Source organism: Elephantulus edwardii, unplaced genomic scaffold, assembly GCF_000299155.1.
Source record: "Elephantulus edwardii isolate Elephantulus edwardi_28Jun2011 unplaced genomic scaffold, EleEdw1.0 scaffold00204, whole genome shotgun sequence".
NCBI lineage: Eukaryota > Metazoa > Chordata > Mammalia > Macroscelidea > Macroscelididae > Elephantulus > Elephantulus edwardii.
In genome coordinates this window covers 5,746,914-5,767,271 of record NW_006399954.1, presented here as the reverse complement: position 1 = coordinate 5,767,271, position 20,358 = coordinate 5,746,914, and the positions used below count along the sequence as shown (strand labels likewise).

At 38.4% G+C, this 20,358-nt stretch overlaps 1 protein-coding gene across 1 annotated transcript in view; it reads left to right on the top strand.

The window, feature by feature from the left end:
• Positions 1-20,358, top strand: part of MCTP2 (multiple C2 domains, transmembrane 2) — a 312,863-nt gene that overhangs the window by 63,474 nt on the left and 229,031 nt on the right. The window contains exons 4-7 of the mRNA XM_006897193.1: positions 3,449-3,591; positions 4,491-4,567; positions 5,068-5,179; positions 9,662-9,697. Of these exons, the coding sequence (XP_006897255.1) occupies positions 3,449-3,591; positions 4,491-4,567; positions 5,068-5,179; positions 9,662-9,697 (368 nt within the window). The remainder of the gene's footprint in view (positions 1-3,448; positions 3,592-4,490; positions 4,568-5,067; positions 5,180-9,661; positions 9,698-20,358) is intronic.

Sequence of the window (20,358 nt, the reverse complement as noted above, 5' to 3'; positions counted from 1 at the left end):
ACCGTTCCAGGATGAATCTGTTTGTTTTCCTAGCAGTCCATGGTACCCTCAATACTCTTCTCCAGCACCACAGCTCAAAGGCATCAATTCTCCTTCTACCTTCCTTATTCATTGTCCAACTCTCTGATGCATAACAAGTGATTGCAAAGACTATGGCCTGTATCAGACGCACCTTAGTCTCCAGAGAGACACCATTGTTCTCTACTTCCCCCAAAATTAGTCATTGACAACCCAAAGGGGAGCAGTTTCATTTAGATACACATGAGTTCTCCATGAGTCACAATCGTCTGTGGTGGCTGTTATAAGCATAAATGCATGTAGCACAACGTAGCCATTTCCATATCTTTACATTATAATTCATTGATAGACACTTTGTTTGCCTTTCGGCGTAACCACCACTGTTCTCTCTGGCCACATTTTCCCATCACTCTTGACAGAAACCCTGCACCCCTGAACCTAAAACTTCTTCTTCCCCCTCTTTCATTTCTGACATTATACACTATTGAAGAAACTCTGGTAGTGTTGTTGTTAGGCCATTTCACTGCTAACCTCAACATCACTGGTTCAAATCTACCGGCTGCTTTTCGAGAGAAAGATGTAGTACTCTGTTTTGACAAATGTTTACAGCCTCTGAAATAATGAGGCACTTATGCCCAGCCTGAGAGGTCACTCTGAGTTAGAATTGACTAATGACAGTGCATTTGGCTATAAACTGTCAATTTCGAACTGACTTATTCACTTAATGTAGTATTTCTAAGGTCCATCCGCTTTGCAGGAGAAGCTTGTAGGTATGTTCTCTGCGTTGTCTGATTTTCTAAGTCTGAAGTTGTGTGACTCAGGTTTGCACAGTGTGATTGGTGGCTGCCCTGGGTGGCACGCCCAGGGTGGTAGCACCTGGTCCCTTTCTCTTCGTAGAGTGCCACATCACCTCCTTATTTTAAAAAGCTTCATTGTTTATCGAGCTCCCAGTACAAAAAGGTTAAAGTCCACCCATTCAGGTGTCATTCCATCATCTGTATAATCTGAGAGTTGAATTCCAGAGTGTCCAGCCCCCTTTCAGAACTTGCTTAGTTGAGATGTAACTTCGCTGACAGTGAAGCACTTAGGCTCCAAGAGAGAAGCACAATGTGCAAGCCCGCCCCCTTAGCCAATTTTCCCTAACAATTAACGCTGCACTGACTTGACACCCTCTTTTCCTTGTTTGGCTTTGTAAACCCTAGTCCCTTTTTCTATTAATTCCAGACATTAATATTTTCTTTCATGCAACAGCCGCCATTCACCCGTGAAACAGTTTGAACATTATATAGCTGTCAAGATGCCTGGGGATTACCCAGTATGCCTTGCCTGTGAGAAAGTGACACCGTGGAGGCCTGGTTCTGAGATGTTTATTTTGAGAGTACGCTGACAAGCATGAAGGCCGGATCCCAGAGTGGCAATTTCATTTAATTAAAGGCCTCTTTTTATTATAGTTTTCCTCCACTTCTTTATATATATCAGAAAGATTGTTAAAGTCTGACTTGCCAGAGGTATTCTCTTGTGGTGCAAACGGGGAAAGAGTGGAGGGGTGTCTTGCTCACTAGTGCAGATTCCACTGCCTGTCTGTAAATGGGTTTGCTTCTACTCCTTGTGTGTGCTTGTGTGTGTATATATATGTGTGTGTGTTTTTACACATTTGTTTCTACTCCCATGTCATCAAATTCAAAATGTGAGATCTGGGTTCATATTTGTACATTTATTTTTTCCTTTAGTTTATTTAATATCTTTAATATAAACATCCATATCATATGGAAGGCTAATTTATTAAAATTGTGCCTTTGTTGTTGCTGTGATGATTTTAAAATGAACATCCATATAGTGTAGAAGGCTAATGATTCAATTTGTGCTTTGTTTGTCCAATTAATGTGTTGAAATGTTGTATTTTGCCTCCTTAGTTTGTAATGATGTTACTATATTTTCAGAGAAAAGAGTTGCAATCCGTATTGTAAATCTTATTAAATTCCTTTTCAATACTTTCTGATCTTGAAACTAAAGAACTGTTTATTGAGATGTTTAAAAAAAAGATGTTTAAAAAAAAATCCAAGACCAAGGTAGTTAATGATATGTATTAGGATTTTGGTGGATGATAGCAAACAGATTTCATATAAAGTTGATGTAATTTAATTTTTGATCCAATATTGTTAGACTCTAATTTCGGTGGGGACTGGGAGGCTGGCAGCAAGGATCTGTGGTAGCATAAGAGTTGGAGTTGATTTGATGGCACCTAACAACAACAATACTGAGCTAATTTCAGTATCAGAAACTCAGTGCAGTAGAAACTGTGAGGGCCTGGGTTGAGTTCTGTCCAAAGCACTTGGGATGGATCAGTGACTGATACAGTTGCTTGGTCTTTGCACACTGATTCATAGCCCTGTGTTTCATTCATAATATTGTAATTGCCCACAATTTGCATTTCCGCTTTCTTTATAGAATTTTTTGAGGGGGTTTTGGTAGCTACTCACGGATTGTTCATTTATTTGTGTCTTCTTTTTTCATCCTTTATTTGACACTAGTGAGCGTGAATGTTCCACGTCACTCCTTGTGTGTCCCCAGTGTGTCGGGGGTAGTGTGTAGCACATACATACACACACATAGGCACATGGGTACATTTTTACACATGTGCTCGTGAGCTTGTTTTTCTCTTAGTTGATTTGAAGAGGGCAGAGGGGCAGTCCTTGGGCCTCTTTTTGGCTGCTGGCGTGGTAGCTGGGGGGGACATTATTCATTCCTTTTGGAGTCAGTTTCAAAGCACCCCAGGAGGAGTGGGCAGGTCAGCAGTGTCAGCTCTCTGGCCAGCTGAGGGCCTAGCTGCTCTGAAGTTCAGCTGGCCTGGGTGAGAACAATGTCCACGGCTTTAATGCAGGTGCAGAGTCAACAAAGAATGGCAGCCTTGTCAATTGAATGCCCCCTCCCCATTTGTCTGAGCCTTGGCCCCATCTTTTGAACCCATGGTTTCACAGATTGATTGATTTATTATTATTATATTTTAAAGTACAGAGTTCTGTTGAGTCAACCATCTGGCCAACTTCTTGAAAATGGCTCTGTTCTCTCTGCCATGACCCCCTGCTGCTCTGAGGAGGGGTGGTGGGCTTCATCTCGTGATGCTGACACCATTGCCTGGTGCCTGTGGATTTTGCTTCTAGAATTTTTGTGGGTGACATATCCACAATGAAATGGAACAACAGGAAAACTCAGGGAGTTCATTTATATTCCAGCACTGAAGGCTAAGACGAGTCTGTCATCTCTCTTAAACTGGTCCATTTTTCTCACCCCTGAACCTCTGGGGCCTGCCTTCCCTGCACATACCGACTTTGTTCTGGGTCTGCACGTGTGGAAAGACTTTGTATTTGATGGAAAATGATGCTTTCACATGTGTTTTCCAAATTCATCTTGCTTTCTTTTTCTTTTAAAGGCACAAGTGATCCCTATGTGAAATTTAAGCTGAATGGGAAGACACTGTACAAAAGTAAAGTCATATATAAGAACTTGAACCCAATTTGGGATGAGATAGTTGTGCTACCTATACAAAGCCTTGAGCAAAAGCTCCGTGTGAAGGTAACTACAGACCGCTACAGAGCCCTCTCTTGTATTAAAAAGATTTGGGGTGAAGGAAATGGGAAGGATCTTCTGTGAAAAACAATATATTAAACTTTGTAAATAAATCAGAATAAAACTTAAAAACAATTTTATTTTCACACTCTTTCATGCTTTTTTCAAAGCAGACTTAGAAAGAAAATATCAATTTCATTCTCAAGCCTTGAGTTAAAAATATTCATATGAAGGGACATCATTCTATCATTTGTCAAAATTGTATACTTTCCTCAGACCATGAATACAAGTTTTACAGCAAATTAAGAGTGCAAATTGTATCTCCATTGATTGTACTTAAACTTATTGAATGTGGAAGAGTTATTACTAGGAATGCAGCGGTGACAAGTACTAAACTCTTTCTCATTAGGAATAACTTTTTACTTAATAGCATTTTAAGCTACCAGTTGTAAGCATCAGTTGCTTTAACATCTGGGTTAAAACTGCATGAGTTGAGTGCAGGATGTGATTGCTATAGAATATTTAGCAAATTTCTATTTAATTGGCAGATCTGCTCACTGTGGAAAAGACAATTTTAATGAGAGACAGTTTCACTGACAAAAAGCAAGGTCCATTGTGCATAACATTATAATGCATGTGAATCCTGCCTGTGTGTATTTTCTGCTGTTGTTTTGGTCTAAGTCAGCAAAATGGTCAAATTTGAGCAATGTTTTAGTTTTTTTCACCCTTGACTTAAAGGGGCTAAATTCCCCTTTAACACTACTAAGCAAATGATTTTTAAATTAGTAAGAGTGGATTCAGATTTACTAGCCAATTTCATGTGCTAATAATTGCATAAACTTGGTTGGCTTGCTATAATCATGTGTTTTACTGCTTTACCCCCTACCTCCCACCCCGCCTTGTAGGTATATGATCGAGACTTAACCACCTCTGATTTCATGGGCTCTGCATATGTCACTCTCAGTGATCTTGAGCTTAACAGGTATTGTATTTTCACCTTCTAATTTTTATTAATGAACTCATACATGAATTCAGGACAGTTTTAAATGAGATTTGTTGAGAACAAATGGCAAGGAAAATCTGAATAAATGAGGTAGTGCTTGAAAGCACAAGTATAACATATTGTCTATGTTAACATTTTTTGCTTCCTATTTCATGAATGTGCTAGCAGGAGTAAAGCATTCCATATTACATTTTAAGTTGTATATTGGATTTTATGAATATTCAACCTCATTATCCTAACTAAAATTGTAGCAAGCATTTAAAATCTATTTATGGCATCAGGAGGGGGATGTGTTAACCAACTATTGAATTAGTCGGTGCCAGATAGCCTTTGCCTGGTAGCCCCTGTTTCAGTTACACATTTGGTGCTTTTTTTTTTTTTTTAAACACTGTATCTAATCCTTCTGAGATTTTAGCATACATCATAAATCTATAATACTATTTGTAAGTATTAACATATTTCATTGTTTTTGTATACAGAACAACTGAACATATTTTAAAATTGGAAGATCCAAACAGTTTAGAAGATGACATGGGAGTGATTGTGTTAAACTTAAATCTAGTAGTGAAACAGGGTGATTTCAAGAGACATGTAAGTTTGACATTTTTTTTTTAAACTTTTTAAAAAATAAACAAAACACACAAACCAAGCCAAAATGCAAAACCTGCTCATTGCTCTTATCCTTATCCTTTGATTACTGGGTTACTAGACCACTGACTTTATTGTAATGATTTCGTGAGAAAACAAGTAATTTTATAGATACTTAAATTACCTCTCTTTTAGAACTCTTAGGAGAAAATCCATTAAGGAATTATCTATATTTTGGCTAGCGACAAGGTTGGCGCTGTTGTTATTATTAAAACTAATATGCTGTTTATGGTTTGCTTATCATGGATTATCTAAAATATACTTTCACTAAGTGCTAAAGCTTTTCCCTATAATTTTGTTAAGTAGTTGATAACTTAGGCATTATTCAGTTATGAAAAGCTGTTTCTAGGATTTAACTATGGGGTTGCATTATTTAGGTGAGCAAGTGTATGTTTGCAGATTTTAATTTCTTCATCATTGTTTTTGTTTTTACTTTAAGCTACCAAGTTTTCTATGGAGTGAACTTCTGGGAAGACAGAAAACTTTATTTTTTCTGATCTACTTAATGAAAAACTTTTTTTCTTAATACGCTACCTATTGAAGATATTTACACCATCGTAAAACATTGCACTTTGTTATTGTGTGATTGAGCCTGCTTTTTTGAGCAAAGATTTGGACCTGAGCCATGATTTTATTTTGTAGTCTAGGTTTATACCTTATAATTATAAGAGTTAAAGAAAGAACAAGAAGCATCCTTGATTATAGCTTTATGAAAGGTATTTTAAAAGTCCACAAAAATGCCTGCTGGACAAAGGGATATATTAAAATTTTACATATTTAGAATTTTTCTATGAAAGTTAAAGTGCATTTATAAATTAGGTCTCAGATAATTATTCTTCACTCATGGCACTGGGCTTCGTGAAAATATTCCAGCTCAGTCTTGGGAAGTCACTTTTAGTTTTATTTTCAAAATGAAAATAAAAATTAATGAGGGTTTAGTGAAACATTGTAATTAATTGCATTAACCAATAGGACTTAATCTAAAATAAAAAAGAAAATCACGATTGCTTTGCAAGGTAACTCACAGATGCTAGCTTAAAAATATAGACACCATGCCCAATTTTTGTATCTTAAAAACTGAAAGTATACAATTGCATTAATTTTTTTTCTTAGAAATACAGTCTATCAGTTATTAAAGATAAACATCTCTCTGAAGGAATACAGAGTCCAAACCAAAACATATTATGGTTTCAGTCCACATGCATTCCTATTCGAATTGTTATTTTGGCAATTTTATAATTATTTATACTAATCTTTAAGAAGTCTTTTCTCCCAGATGTACTTGGGGAAAGGCATGATTAGTTTTTAGTTACTAGGTGGTCAGCTAAATAGTGGCAATGTTTAGTTTAATTATTCATTTTTGAGCGTTTATTTGATATTAACTGAAAATTTGGTTAATTTTCTTTTAAAAAGACACTGTTGAAGCCTGATATATTGAGAAATCTGTTAGTTTAATGTTAAAAATTGTCTTAAATAGAATTTGAAAATTAACTTTTTTTGGTCATAAAATAATGAAAAACAGATTTTCTTTAGCTCCTTCTTAGTGTTGACAATACCTCTTTGACTCTGCAGTCCCTATCAGCATGCACATTGGGTGACCGACTCTACAGTGGGTGATTGGTCCCAACGGCTAGGTTGTAATACCATGCATTATACATAGGATCATTTATAGTACGGTTTAGCAATTACCAACTGATGCACTCTAAAAATTACTTATTTAAATGAAGTATATAAAATTGGGTAATTTCCTCAGAAATACAGCTGCCTACTTATATGACTACTGTTGTGTGTTTTTCTATATGTATTCTCTTTAGCAGTGGTATTGACACAAAAATTATATTTCAATCTTGCCAAAATTTGCAGTTGCAAAACAATGACATTTTCATTGCCGTTTATTTTAAACTAGATACGGTTTTGGTTTTGGTAAATATCTAAAAGAGTATCTGTTTGAACTCAGCTCTAGCCACTGTGTCTGTCTTCTCTATTTCAACCATTCTTTCCTCTAATTCCTTCACTTTCACTCTTTTGAAAGAGTTTGTCAGGATTTTTGTCTATCAGTCATTCATGTGTTTTCTGACTTGCTTTGTTATTTGTTTAACATTGGTCTAGTGTATGTTGCGTGTATGTGTGTGTAAACACATACACGCACATACATACATACACATCTCATGGAGGTATTAAATGCAGTAAACCATGCCTCCTCTCATTTGTTTGGCTGGCAATTTTGTTGTTCTATTTTTTGCATTATCACAGTATAACTAAGCAAAGGAATACTTCATCCTGGAGCAGATGTGATTTTTCAGCTTGCAACTTGCAGTGCATAATGTGGTTCCTCTGAGGTTACAGTAGATATCAGGAGCTGTTTTCTCTTTTTGAGTTTACATTAACGCTTAAAGGTATTCTTTCTTATTCTGGGTTTTTAAGTAGGAGTGACTAATAATTCAAGATTGGAGAAAGATAGTTGATTTGATAGAGAGTAATTTGCTTTTAAATTTTCATTTTAATTTAAATTCTGATGGAAAGCTGTAAATTTTAGTTCTTGATTTTCTCCCCCCTAACCTGTTTCTCTATACATAGGTCTTAAGATACTTTCTTGCTTTAGACTTGAGCAGACAAAAAACTTTAAGAAGTACAGCTATATTTTCCCTCATGTTAAGGATTGTGATATCTGAATTAATGGTTACTTAGTAGTGCAAGAATTGGATGGAAGGCAGATAAACCTTCTGCCTATTTCTTTTTCTGTGGCAGAACCAGGCTCCGTTATAGACTGTCTAAGTTTAGGCTCAGTCATATTACTTTATGGCTTTGATAATGTGGTGAATGTGGACATACTCAGAGTACCATTTTCAGTGTTCTCAATTGTGAAATGGGAATACAGAGAGGATCTGTTTCACAGAGTTTGTACCGGTTGAGGTAAATCAAATCTTGTGCTTGGTGAGGTAGCTACTTTATCTGTATTAGCTCACAGCACTGTAATTATCAAGGGAGCTCTGGTGGCCGATGGGGAAGGAGTTGCACTCCCAGCCCAAAGGCAGGTAGGTAGGTACTAGCTGCTCTGCAGGATAATGAGGGGCAGGTTCCTCCCTTGCGATTTAAAGCCTCTAGAGCCAGTCAGCTGTGAAGCCACTGCATCTCCACAGTAGTGAGCTGAATGGTTGTTGTAGAGCTGAATAGCCACTTTACATTCATTTCCTTGTCGTCTTTGCATAGGCTTTAAAATTGTGAAGAAATGAAATGTTACGTCAAAGGACCTCAGGTGGCACTGTGTATCCATGTTGTTGTTGTTGTTATGTGCTGTCGAGTTGTTTTCGACTCATAGCAACCCTATGTAGAACACTAATTAATATTTGATAATTGGTTTTAGTGAAAATATTTGTTATTTTGTGGTTAAAAATAGGAGAAAAAAAAATACAATTTCAGTACCTGAGTTCTGGTACCTGTAACTTTATGTTGAAGAAGAAAATTTCAGTGTTTTAGTAAAGAATATTTTCATCTCATTTTTGCACCAGCATTTCTAGTTGCTGATCACTCAAATGCCAGTGCATTTCCCTGGAAGGCTATTTATTTTCTGTTTTATAATGTGTTCGGGAGACATTTTGGCAAACTGAATAGGTCATTTACCTAAAGGTATTTTTTTTTTACCTTCAGCATAATAGTAAATGTGGTTTGCTCAATTAGATTTATAATTGAGTCATACTCTCCAGAATTTATCCAAGTTTTAACAACTGGTTAGCTGATTAACCAGCCAGAATAAAGCTTTTTAGTATTAGGCAGTGACAGGAATAATGATGATTTTTCTGGGAGAGAATTTTAATTGTAGAGGAAATTCAACAGCCTTAACATGATAAATGTGAGATCAAAAGAGAACAGTGGTGAAACTTCTAGTTATTTGAGAGAGAAAAAAATATATATTTCCTTCTTTCACTCAGCACTGTATTAACCCCCTTTTCTAAATTTATACAGAAATGACTCAGCATTTTCTCTATTATATTGAAAGTTGAGACTTAATAGTAAAAGTAGCAGAATACTGTTTTTCCAGTTTTGTAAACTGGAAACCTAAACATGAATTAATACTGTCCATGAATTTATGAAACACTTTCTGAATATTTCAAGTAGAAGAAGCCTGCTGCCGTGTTATAGAGCATTGTTGTGTCGCAATGTATTTTAACAATGAGTGTGTGTCTAAGGATCAGCTAGTATTCGTATCTCCTTGACTTTAGATTATAAATGAGATGATTTAATACAGGCTCGTGAATTTGATTTTCCTGTGTTTCTAGCCTAATTTTTCTCTCAAATGTGCCTTGCCAGGCACCTTGGGTCTTAGTCATTTGAATGTAGTGTTCTCAGTCTCTTCAGATAATTACATTGTTAACGATTCTTTCTTTTTCTTTTCATGTTTCAATTTTCCATGGACACAACCCTTAGCGTTGGTCAAATCGGAAGCGGTTAAGTGCCAGCAAGGTAAATAGTCTTCCTCTTTCTTTAGAGAATTTGGTGAAAAATTTCATCTTTAGAGAATTTGGTGAAAAATTTAAATTTTGGTGTTCATTGTATAGCAAATACACAATAAACATGATTAATATTACCAACCTTTCAGCTTTAATTTTTTCCCTTTTACTGCTATTATACACAAGAGGGCATCAACTTAACTTTTAATATTTAATTTAACAAGGACAGAACCAGAGAGCTGACCTTACATTTTAATGGTGACATTTATGTGTACTAACCATGCTAGATTGCTACACATCTTTTTTTTAAATTTTTTTTGTACCCTTCTTTAACTTTGGAATATTTAGATAGTGCTCCTATTAGATTTAGCCTTGAGGAAGTTATGTAACACTAGATGAAAATACCCTTTAGTTTTATAGAGATAATTAAAAGATTGAGAAACACTTGCATGAACTTTTAAATGTATCTTATCTAGTTTGAAAAATCCAGTTGTTATTTTGAAAGGTAGTTTCCTAACAGATTCATTCATTAATTCCTTATAACATTTTATACTATTGCCACCTTTCTAGGCCATTATACATCAGTGCTCAATTTGCAAAATGTATAGGTGCACCGAGGTAGGGATATGTTTTTATTTCATCATTACAATCAATCCTCAAGTTTTAATTGCAGTGATTAAATGTCAAAATTATTGCAACAGTAAATCCAAAGAGTGTTTATAACTCGAGTCAGCAGAAATGATTTGGCGTCCCCATCAGTCAAAACGCGTCTGATAGCCTCTGGTTTTCATGATTTTTAAAAGAAAAAATTGCAAATGAGAAATGATTCTTCTAACTGATGCAAGATTTCAGCTTATTCGTAAGGTTTTGTTCTGAACAGTTATGGTTATGATAGTAGTGCGGGGTGGGGTGGGTGTGTATGTACTTAAGTTGAAAGAGAAGCTACGAAGGGACTAAGATGGTTACACTGACTAGTGGTCCTCGCTTGCTGTTGTTAGGTGCCGTAGAGTCTGTGACTCGTAGAGACCCTGTAAACAACAGATAGCACCTGCCCTGTCCTGTGCCATCCTCATCATCTCTGATGTACTCGAGCCCACTCACCACTTAGAAAGTCTAATTTCACAAACCTTGCTTTGTGGTACCGAAACATCCAGTTTTGACTCTTATTTATCATATCTATTTATGTAAACTTTAAAATTTATTGTGTTGAGGCACTTTATTGTCTTTTCAGTTCATTTGGTCTCCAGAATGGGTTCTTTTTTAGAAATAAAATTAGGAGACTATAAATAATAACATGAAGCTGTCTCAAAAATCCTTCCAACTTTTGCTTTATTCCCTTGTAGTCACTAGAGGGTAGAAGAACATCATTTCTTACACAGAAGGGAGCCTGGCTTCTGGCTCTCCCATATTAAGAGTTTCTGTAACCACCCCACCCACAGCAGTAAACTTTCCCAGAATGCTCTGGTAAAACCTGACAAAGCAGTATTTTCTCGTTTATTGATTCTGCCGCTGCACTAAAACCCTGGGACTGTACATCAATAACCATCTTTAGTTAGGGAGCTTTGGTCTGTGGAACAGCATTGGCAGTTTGTGGAAGCACATAAAGGCTAGAAAGAAAAATTGTGAGCTTGGGGAATATTGGCGTCGAGGGAGGACAAGAGAGGTTATAGAAAAATGACCAAAGGAATGAAAAGGGATAGGAAAAATGTTGTGGCTTGGATAAAGATATCAAGATACAAAGAATAAAAAAAAAAATTTAAAAAGTGAACAGAGGGTCCTCCAGAGTAGTGTGGGAGATACACACACACATTTTATATATAAGATAAAATCCAAGCTTGGCTTAGCACTGAGTGGTTGTCTTTCTCTTCCCCAGTCATGCACTTGTGATAGTTCCTAGAATTTTTACTTCAATGTGCTGCACTCAGGGACTTTAATATATGCCTAAGTTTAGTACATTTCACAAAACTTTAGCTAAGTAGATAGAGTTCATGGAAATTTGTTCATGGCTTTAATTGGAAATTAAATGCACACATAAATGGATAATTTCACATTGACTTTTGTCATTTTTAGAGAGCAAAGTGAAAAAACATCCAATTCGATTTATAAATATGATTGCAGGGTAAATCTATACAGATGATGATTAAAAGCCTTTTAGGTGTTAAAATACTCTGACCAAAATATCTTTTGGTATTATTAAAATATAAGCGTCTCTTTTTGTGACTTCCACATTCTCTATTTTTAAAAACTTTTTAGAAGAAATTAAACATAAAGCTTATGTTCCTCAGTGTATCCAGAATTTCATCAGTCTTGTGCCCTTATCACCTGTAATATACCATTAACTTTTTCACCTCAATTTTATTCTTATAACAATAAAATAAATGTATTTTTATAATTGTTTCTAAAATCTGCAAGTTTGTGATTTGCATCTTCTAGAGGGGTTTTGAATAGCAGAGAATTTGTGGTCTCTTTTTTTTCCCCTTATAATTTTTTATGAATCTACACAATAAAACATATAAGAATTCAACAGCTTCTATGCTTATCATTTAGTAACATTAATTGTGTTTTTTTGAATTATACAGCTATTCTCATCCTTTTCTTTTTAAAAAATTTTCTACTAGTTTATTTACAAAATTAGAATACATTGTTTTCAAGAACAAATTGTTTCAATTACCCTCACCTCTCCCATCAAATTGTACAACCTGACGATTAAATGCCCCCTCCCCCTGCACATCCTCCTCCCTCAGCTTCCAGCCTCTCCCAACCCTCTTGGGTCCTCACTCTGCATTCATGGTTTTATACAATCAATATGGGACTGAGTTAGTTCACTCAGCATAATGTTCTCCAGTCCATCCCAAGTTAGGTAGAAATTTACAAAGTCATTGCTCCTGCGTGCTGCATAGTATTCCATTGTGTGAATGTACCATAATTTCTCAATCCATTCGTTTGTGGTGGGATATTTGGGCTGTTTCCATGTTCTTGCAGTGGTGAACAATGCTGCTATGAACATTGGTGTACAAATCTCAGTTTGTGCCTCAGTTCTCATATTCTCAGGGTATATTCCAAGTAGTGGAATAGCTGGGTCATATGGAATTTATATGTTCAACTTTTTGAGGAAGTGCCAAACTATCATCCAGAATGGTTGTTCCATTTTACAATCCCTGTAGACTCTTTTTTTTTTTTAAAAATAAGCTCTTCCCCAACTAAGTTCATTTTGTATTTTAATACATAGAGAATGCCTTTCAAATTAGGATTCGCTTCTTATCAAAGCCTCTGTTTACATTACGACGAACATCTTTCAATGAGAATTGAGGATATGATTTACTAGGTCTGAGCTAAGCTATCTAGTTCTCACAGTATAGTTACAGTACATAGCTTTCCATGGGAACAGATTTGTTTCCCATTCCTTACTCTTGTTTTATTTTATTATTACATCAAGTCAGGAACGAAGCACAGCTGGCCCTCCAATAGATTTTCAGAGGCTGTGAGTCGTGCAGGAGGAGATTGCCCATCTTTTTCCTGCAGTGCAGCTGGTGGATTTGAACCACATGCCATTGGGTTTGCAGTGCAGCTTCTTACCACTAGGTCACCAGAGCTCCCTTATAGAAACAGAAAATTAATAGTAGTTTCCACTCTTGATGGTGTGCTGCTTAAACACTTACCAGACAAATATATACGGCTGGAGGTTTGAACCCACTCTGTAGGAGAAAATGACAGCAACCTGCTTCCATGAAGAGCAGAGCCCTGGAAACCCCATGAAGTCCTCCTCAGCTCTGCAGGTCACTGAAAGTCCCCATAGGCTGCAAATAGTGCCACCTTATAAACCGGTATAGGATAACTTCACTTTTTCTTCTGTGAGATTGTTATGAGTCAGAATAGAATTGATAACATTTTTTTCTTTTCTCATATTTAATAGTATAATGAGTTGTTGTTGTTATGTGCCGACGAGTTGCTTGCGACTCGTGGCGACCCTATGTACAACAGCCCTAAACTCCGCTCTGTCCTGTGCCAATCGCACTGTCTCTGACACTCCCATCCCAATTATCCCAGTCACTGAATCAATCCACCTCATAGAGGGCCTTCCTCTCCTGCGCTGTCCCTCCACCCTCCCAAGCATGATGTCCCTCTCTAAGGACCGGTCTCTCCTCACAACATGTCCAAAGTATGTTAGACGGAGCCTCAGAATCCTTGCCTCCAAGGAGCCACCCGGTTTAACCCTTTCCAGGACAAATCTGTTTGTTTTCCTAGCAGTCCATGGTATTCTCAATACTCTTCTCCAGCACCACAGCTCAAAGGCATCAATTCTCCTTCTGTCCTCCTTGGTCATGGCCTGTATCAGATGCACCTTAGTATCCAGAGAGACACCATTGCTCTTCAGTACTTTGGAGAGGTCCCTAACAGCAGACCTTCCCATGGCAATGCGTCTTTTAATTTCCTGGCTGCTGGTGCCAAGACTGTTGACTATGGAGCCAAGCAAACTAAAGCTGTGTACAATCTCAATCTCTTCACCATCCATCCTGATGCTGCCAATTGGTCCAGTGGTGAGAATCTTTGTCTTCTTGACATTGAGCCTCAATCCATATTGTAGTCTTCAGTTCTTGACACTCTGCAGCAGGTGCTTCAGGTCCTCTTCAGTTTTAGCAAGCAGGGTTGTGTCATCCGCATAACGCAGGTTGTTGATAAATCGTCCACCCATCTTGACCCCACATTTCTCCTCATAGAGCCCAGCCTCCCGGATAATCTGTTCTGCATATAGTTTGAAAAGGTATGGAGATAGGATGCATCCCTGGCATACGCCCTTCCCAATTTTGAACCATGTAGTGTTCCCTTGCTCTGTTCTGACGACTGCCTCCTGGTCCAAGTATAAGTTTCGCATTAGAACGATCAAGTGTTCTGGGATTCCCATTCTTCTCAGAGTCAGCCATAGTTTATTATGATCCACACAGTCAAATGCCTTTGCATAGTCAATGAAACACAGATAGACATTCTTCTGGTATTCCCTGCTTTCAGCCAAGATCCATCTAACATCAGCTACAATATCTCTAGTACCACGACCCCTTCTAAACCCAGCCTGGACTTCTGGTGGTTCTCTGTTGATGTGCTGTTCTAGTCGTTTTTGGATAATCTTCAGTAAAATCTTGCTTGCATGTGAAATCAGTGAGATTGTTCTGTAGTTTCCACATTCTGTTGGGTCACCTTTCTTTGGGATAGGAACAAATATTGATCTCTTCCAGACAGTTGGCCAAGTGATTGTTCTCCAGATTTCTTGGCACAACTTGGTGAGCACGTCCAGGGCAGCATCTGTTAACTGAAATATGTCAATTGGTATACCATCTATTCCTGGAGCCTTATTTTTTGCCATTTCCTTCAAAGCAGCCTGAACTTCTTCTTTCATCACCATAGGCTCTTGCTCATATGTTGTTTCATGAAATTCTTCTGTGTCTTCCAATTCTTTTCGATACAGTGACTCAGTATATTCTTTCCATCTTCTTTTAATACTTTCTGGATCATTTAACATTCTGCCGAAAGCATCCTTGATTATAGCAACTCGAGGTTTGAATTTGTTCTTCAGTTCCTTGAGCTTAAAATATGCTGAGCGAAATTTAAAACAAAAGCTAACAGAAACCAAACAAACCCAGAACAAAACCAAACATTGAAAATGGAATTAAGAAGTTACTTAAGAATTCTCACACTGTTGTAAACCGGGACTGACATCAGGGTTGAGGGAAGACTGAAAAAGGTGAGTTCTAACTGTTTAAATGGGATATATGATTAGGTATTATTGTCATGACAGGAGTCCAGAATGAAGGCTCTACAGTGGAGTGGATTTGAGGGGAGGGATTGTATAACAATAAAGTAATTTTACTTTTCTTTTTTTAAATTTTTTAATTTTTTATTTGTGTACCGTCAAATCGGATCTGAGTGGTACAGGAGACGATTGTTCTGCCTTCTTCAACAAAGCATCTGGTGAATTTGAACCGCACACCTCTGGGATTGCCGTGCAGCTTCTTGCCACTAGGCCACCAGAGCTTGCTTCTTTTACTTTTCAAAGAGAAGAGTGAACTAGAGGGGAGGGGTGGGCGGGGACAAAAGTGCAATAATGAATGAATGGAAATCCAAAGTCTCTGTAAACTTTCATTAAAATTAATAATAATAAAGTGGAGGAAAAGAATTCATACTTCTTAAGCAGTCACATTTAGGAAAATGAATTATGAAATGATGCAAATATGCACATATGTGTGCACGCATGTATGCTCACATAGCAACTGTAGCTGGGTTCATAAACACTGCATGCTTGATCCTTTTATCTCTTTATCTCATGGGATTTCTTTTACTTGAGATCATTTAGCATGGAAATAGGTACATGACTTCACATAGCCCTTATTTACACGCATTATTTTACACATGTCAGTGGCAGAGACAGACTAGTGACCCAGACAATTACATCTAAGTTTCACCATGTCTGTGTTAAGGAGCTTTGGTAGCCTAGTGAGTAAGAAGTTGTGCCGCCAAACCAAAGGCAGATGGTTCAACTCTACCAGCTGCTCCATGGGAGAAAACGAGCATTCTCCCCTGCTGGAGGGTCGGCTTTGAGTCGGTTCCACTATGACAGTGATGAGGATGAAGGGAGGAGGAGGAGATGCCTGGTTCTTTCTCCCCTTTCTCACACTGGTGGTCAGAGGGTTCACAGCTGATGAGTACATACATGCAAGTCACCTGCTTATTGTCGGGTATTCCATTCCCATCAGGAATCCTGAGTTTGAAATTGTCTTAGATTCTGTAGAATCATTCTGCTGTGGGACAGTTGCCAGTCAGACCTAGACGCAGAGCCTTTAGTGGTTGAAAAAAAAATATATATAAGATTGTTGACTGCAGATTTAGTAAGGAAGCTCATGTAGGCCAGTGCTTGCCTTACTCATTCGGTAACCTGGCACTGATTGATCACCTCAGTTAAGAGATGTGACCTATACAACTCTGTTGTTGTGGTGCTGTACCATCAAGTTGGAACTGACCCTCCAGTGGGTTTTCAGAGGCAGTTACTCTCATAAGAGGAGATTGTCCATCTATCCACCATGGAGAACCTGGGAGATTTGAACTGAATGCCTTTGGGATTGTACTGCAGTTTCTTGCCACTAGGCCACAACTATGACTTTCTTTTTCTTTCTTTATACAACACATTTTGACTTAAAAATTCATGGCCTATTTAGTCCCATCTTCTTTCCCGCTATTCTTCCCGGGTAAGACAGAGGGCAGCCTCTGCTACTCACTCTGCTTCGTGCCACTCTCAGCTGACATCTAGTTGGCTTTGCACAATGTGAGCCATTGGTAGGAGGTTGGGATACAGAAGGCAGAGAGAAGCTAAAGTGTTTCTCCCCTCTCCCTGGGCTCAAGAGGTCTCTGTGTCTTAGTGGTAAGGAATACCGCTGTTAGTCTAAAGGCCTGCAGTTTGAATCCACAGGCCACCTCACAGGAGAAGGGTGGGCCATCTTCTCCCGTGTGATTTACTGCTTCTGAAAACCTGCTGGAGAGTCAGCTAGGACTCCCCTCCAACTTGATCATAACATCAACCACCCTCTGTCTTAAGTTGCATGTAGGATGTGGGCTGCAGGTTGACTTGTTTATTATCAGTGGTTCCCACTTCTTCCAGATGGGGCTGTCTTTGGCTCAAACCTAAAAGAAAATCAAGAACAAACAAACAAACAAATGAAGAGTATCCAATTCCTTCCAGTCATTCCACTTCATGGCCAGCCTGTGTGTCTCACACTATGCCAGTGACTGTAATCTTTCAGAAACGGGTCACCAGGCCTTCCTCAAGTACTTACCTGTGTCAACCACCCAGAGACTCATTTCTCTAGTCCAGGTCTTCAAATGTTGGCCTGAGGGTGAAGTCCTACCCTAGGTCTGTTTTTAAAAATAAAGTCTTATTGGAATACCCCATTTATTATCTGTGGGTAGCTGCAGAAATGAATAGTGGCGTCAGAAACCTTATGACTCACAAAGTCTAAATACCTGATAACTGTTCCTTTTACAGAAGATTGCCAATCCTGTCTGTAGCCCATGGGAGCTAAAACCTTCCTGTCATAACTAAGCTTCAGGCTTCTTCAGAATCCTGTTTGTCTTCTCAGAACTTCTATCACCTCTAAAAACCATTCTCTCTGACTTTTTCTTGTGTTCTTAAATACCTGGATTTTTTCTTCTCTATTGAACTGTTATAACTATAGGAGCCAAGTCCTAGCTTTTGGCTTTAGAAATGCTTTTCATAACACATCACTTTATAAGACTGTTAACTTCCATGATGATGTTTCTGGGTAAGTGTAGGTTCTTATACCCTTTTCTTCTTTTTCCCTTTCTACTTTTTCTTCTTCCCCCTTGCTATCTCTCTGTCTTTCCCCCCTCTAAAATCCAAGGCTTATGTTAGACAGCCAATGTTTCAGAAGGATGAGATGAGGAAACATCTGACTTTGGGACATGATCATACAGGTTTAAACAGGGACGCACTTGTTAGTCAAAGGAGGTGTCAACATGGACACATGGTATCCATCCGCCCATGGCAGCATTCCAGAGCATAGACCCAGCCAGCTTCCTGATCAGGGTCCCACAGTGGAAAGTGTGAGGCTGAGACTTCAAAACCCAGGCAGAGAGGGCGCTCTGGTTCATCCAATACAAGAGTTCTTGGGGTTCAAGGCAAACCTACAGGCCAATCTTCCCAATTCTTTCAGGGGACTGAAGAAATGACAGTGAAACCCTTGGTGATGCCTCCTTTGCCCTCCTGCCCTGGCCTAACTAATGACAGGCCACTGCCTTTCCACATGAGGGACATCTGGAGACTCCTGCCAGATTATTGTGGCTCTGACGAACCCTCTAGATTGATAATGTTGATTTCTTTTGTGCCCTAAGATAGGCTTCCTGAGAATTTTTGCACACCTGTTCACTTGGCTGTTTCCATAAGTGGAGGTGTCTTAACACCCTGGTGGTTTGAGTATGGTTTTGTTATTTTATTATTATTATTATTTCAGTTCATGGCAAAAGGCAAGTTTGAGGTTGAGAACATATGTTGAAAGACAACAGTTAGAGAACTAGAGAACCCTGAATCTTAGGTGCCTGTCTCCTTCCTCCCTTGCTCCACTCCTTTTCTCTCTTATCTCTCCTCCCCCACCACATTGCTCTTTGATTCTTCCCTTCTACCAAAGAGCCCAGCCACCCATCTATCCGTCACGCACCCATCTCTTGTGAGGTGCTCAGTGGTCAGTCAGAACCCAGGTGAGAAGCAGCAGAGCATTTTGGTCTTTGATTTGCCTAGTTGCACAGTTTTGTGGTAAGAAGGAGCTGTTCACATGAAGTGGATGCTTCTTCCTCTGAGGAGAAAATGGTTCCATCTAACTGCATCTCCTTCTGTATTTTAGCTCACCTCCCCTTGCCCCTTTTTCTTGCTATGCCCATGGAGCAGCATATAAAATCCCTTTAAAAGATAAAGTATTATTTGCTTGGTGAAGTAAAGACTGTATATCATGACTGGAACACAGTGCAACAGCTTTCCTCATTTAATGGAGTGCTTTAATCTTTAATCTTTGCTTTAATGTTTCTAAATTCCATGATCTTTCAAACTGCACTCCCTTGGCTACCTATAGAAACAACTTTAAAAAAAATTATTATTACATTTTATTAGTTTTAATGAACATTTACAGAAATTTTTGGTTTTCATTCATTCATTGTTGCACTGTTTTTTCTACCCTCCTCCCCAGTTCGTTCTTCTCCCCCCTGAAAGTCTGTTTTAATTGACCAATTGCCACAGTGCTTGTCAAAGCCAGTTCTAATTAATCTCTTTTGTCAGTGTGTCCTTTGCCATTCCCTATCACTCCTCCCTGAGAGAGACTTCACCCTTATTCATAAGGAAAAGGGGATGGCGTATTCTCTTAGCTACTTCCTGCTGAAAAGGGACACTGTGGGTTTCAGGGTGAAGATCTTCCCTCACTACTCTAAAGGGCCCCTTTGACAGTAGGAAACACATAGACTATTATGGAGATTGATTTTGGAATTTAGATGCACTGTTATCAGTTGTGCTTAGCCGTACATGTTCATATCCTTGAAGGAGATTTTGGATTTCCATTCATTCATTGTTGCATTTTTCTCCCTGCCCACCCCTACCCCCCAGTTCACTCTTCTCTTTGAAAAGTAAAAGGACAATTCCTTCATTGGTATACAAAGGAAGAGGAACAGTTGTTAGCAAAAGCAATGGGAAGTGGGGGCATGGAGTATTCGGAGGGTGTGTTGAGACCTTTGCTCTGGTCTAGCACACATTTAAGTGGACTGATGTCTGTGTCACAGAGGGATTCTGAGGAAGAAGACGAACGTAAATCTTAAGAACGATTTGGAGGAGGGAGAATTGATTGAAACATGGTATGAAATCACATGATACATGGGATAATCTGGCTGTGATGTTCAAAGGAGAACCCCTGGACTGGCTGCAGCATCAGCATCACCTGGAACAAGTTAGAGATGCAAATTCTTCAGCATCCACCTCAGACCTCCTCAACCAGAAACTTGTGGTGGGTTCCTGCTAGCTTTTTTTAATTTTTATTTTTTTTAAATTTAGGTTATTTTTCATTTCAGTGAACATCTACAGAGATTTTGGAATTCCATTCATTCATTGTTGCACCTTCTCCCCGCACAACCCCC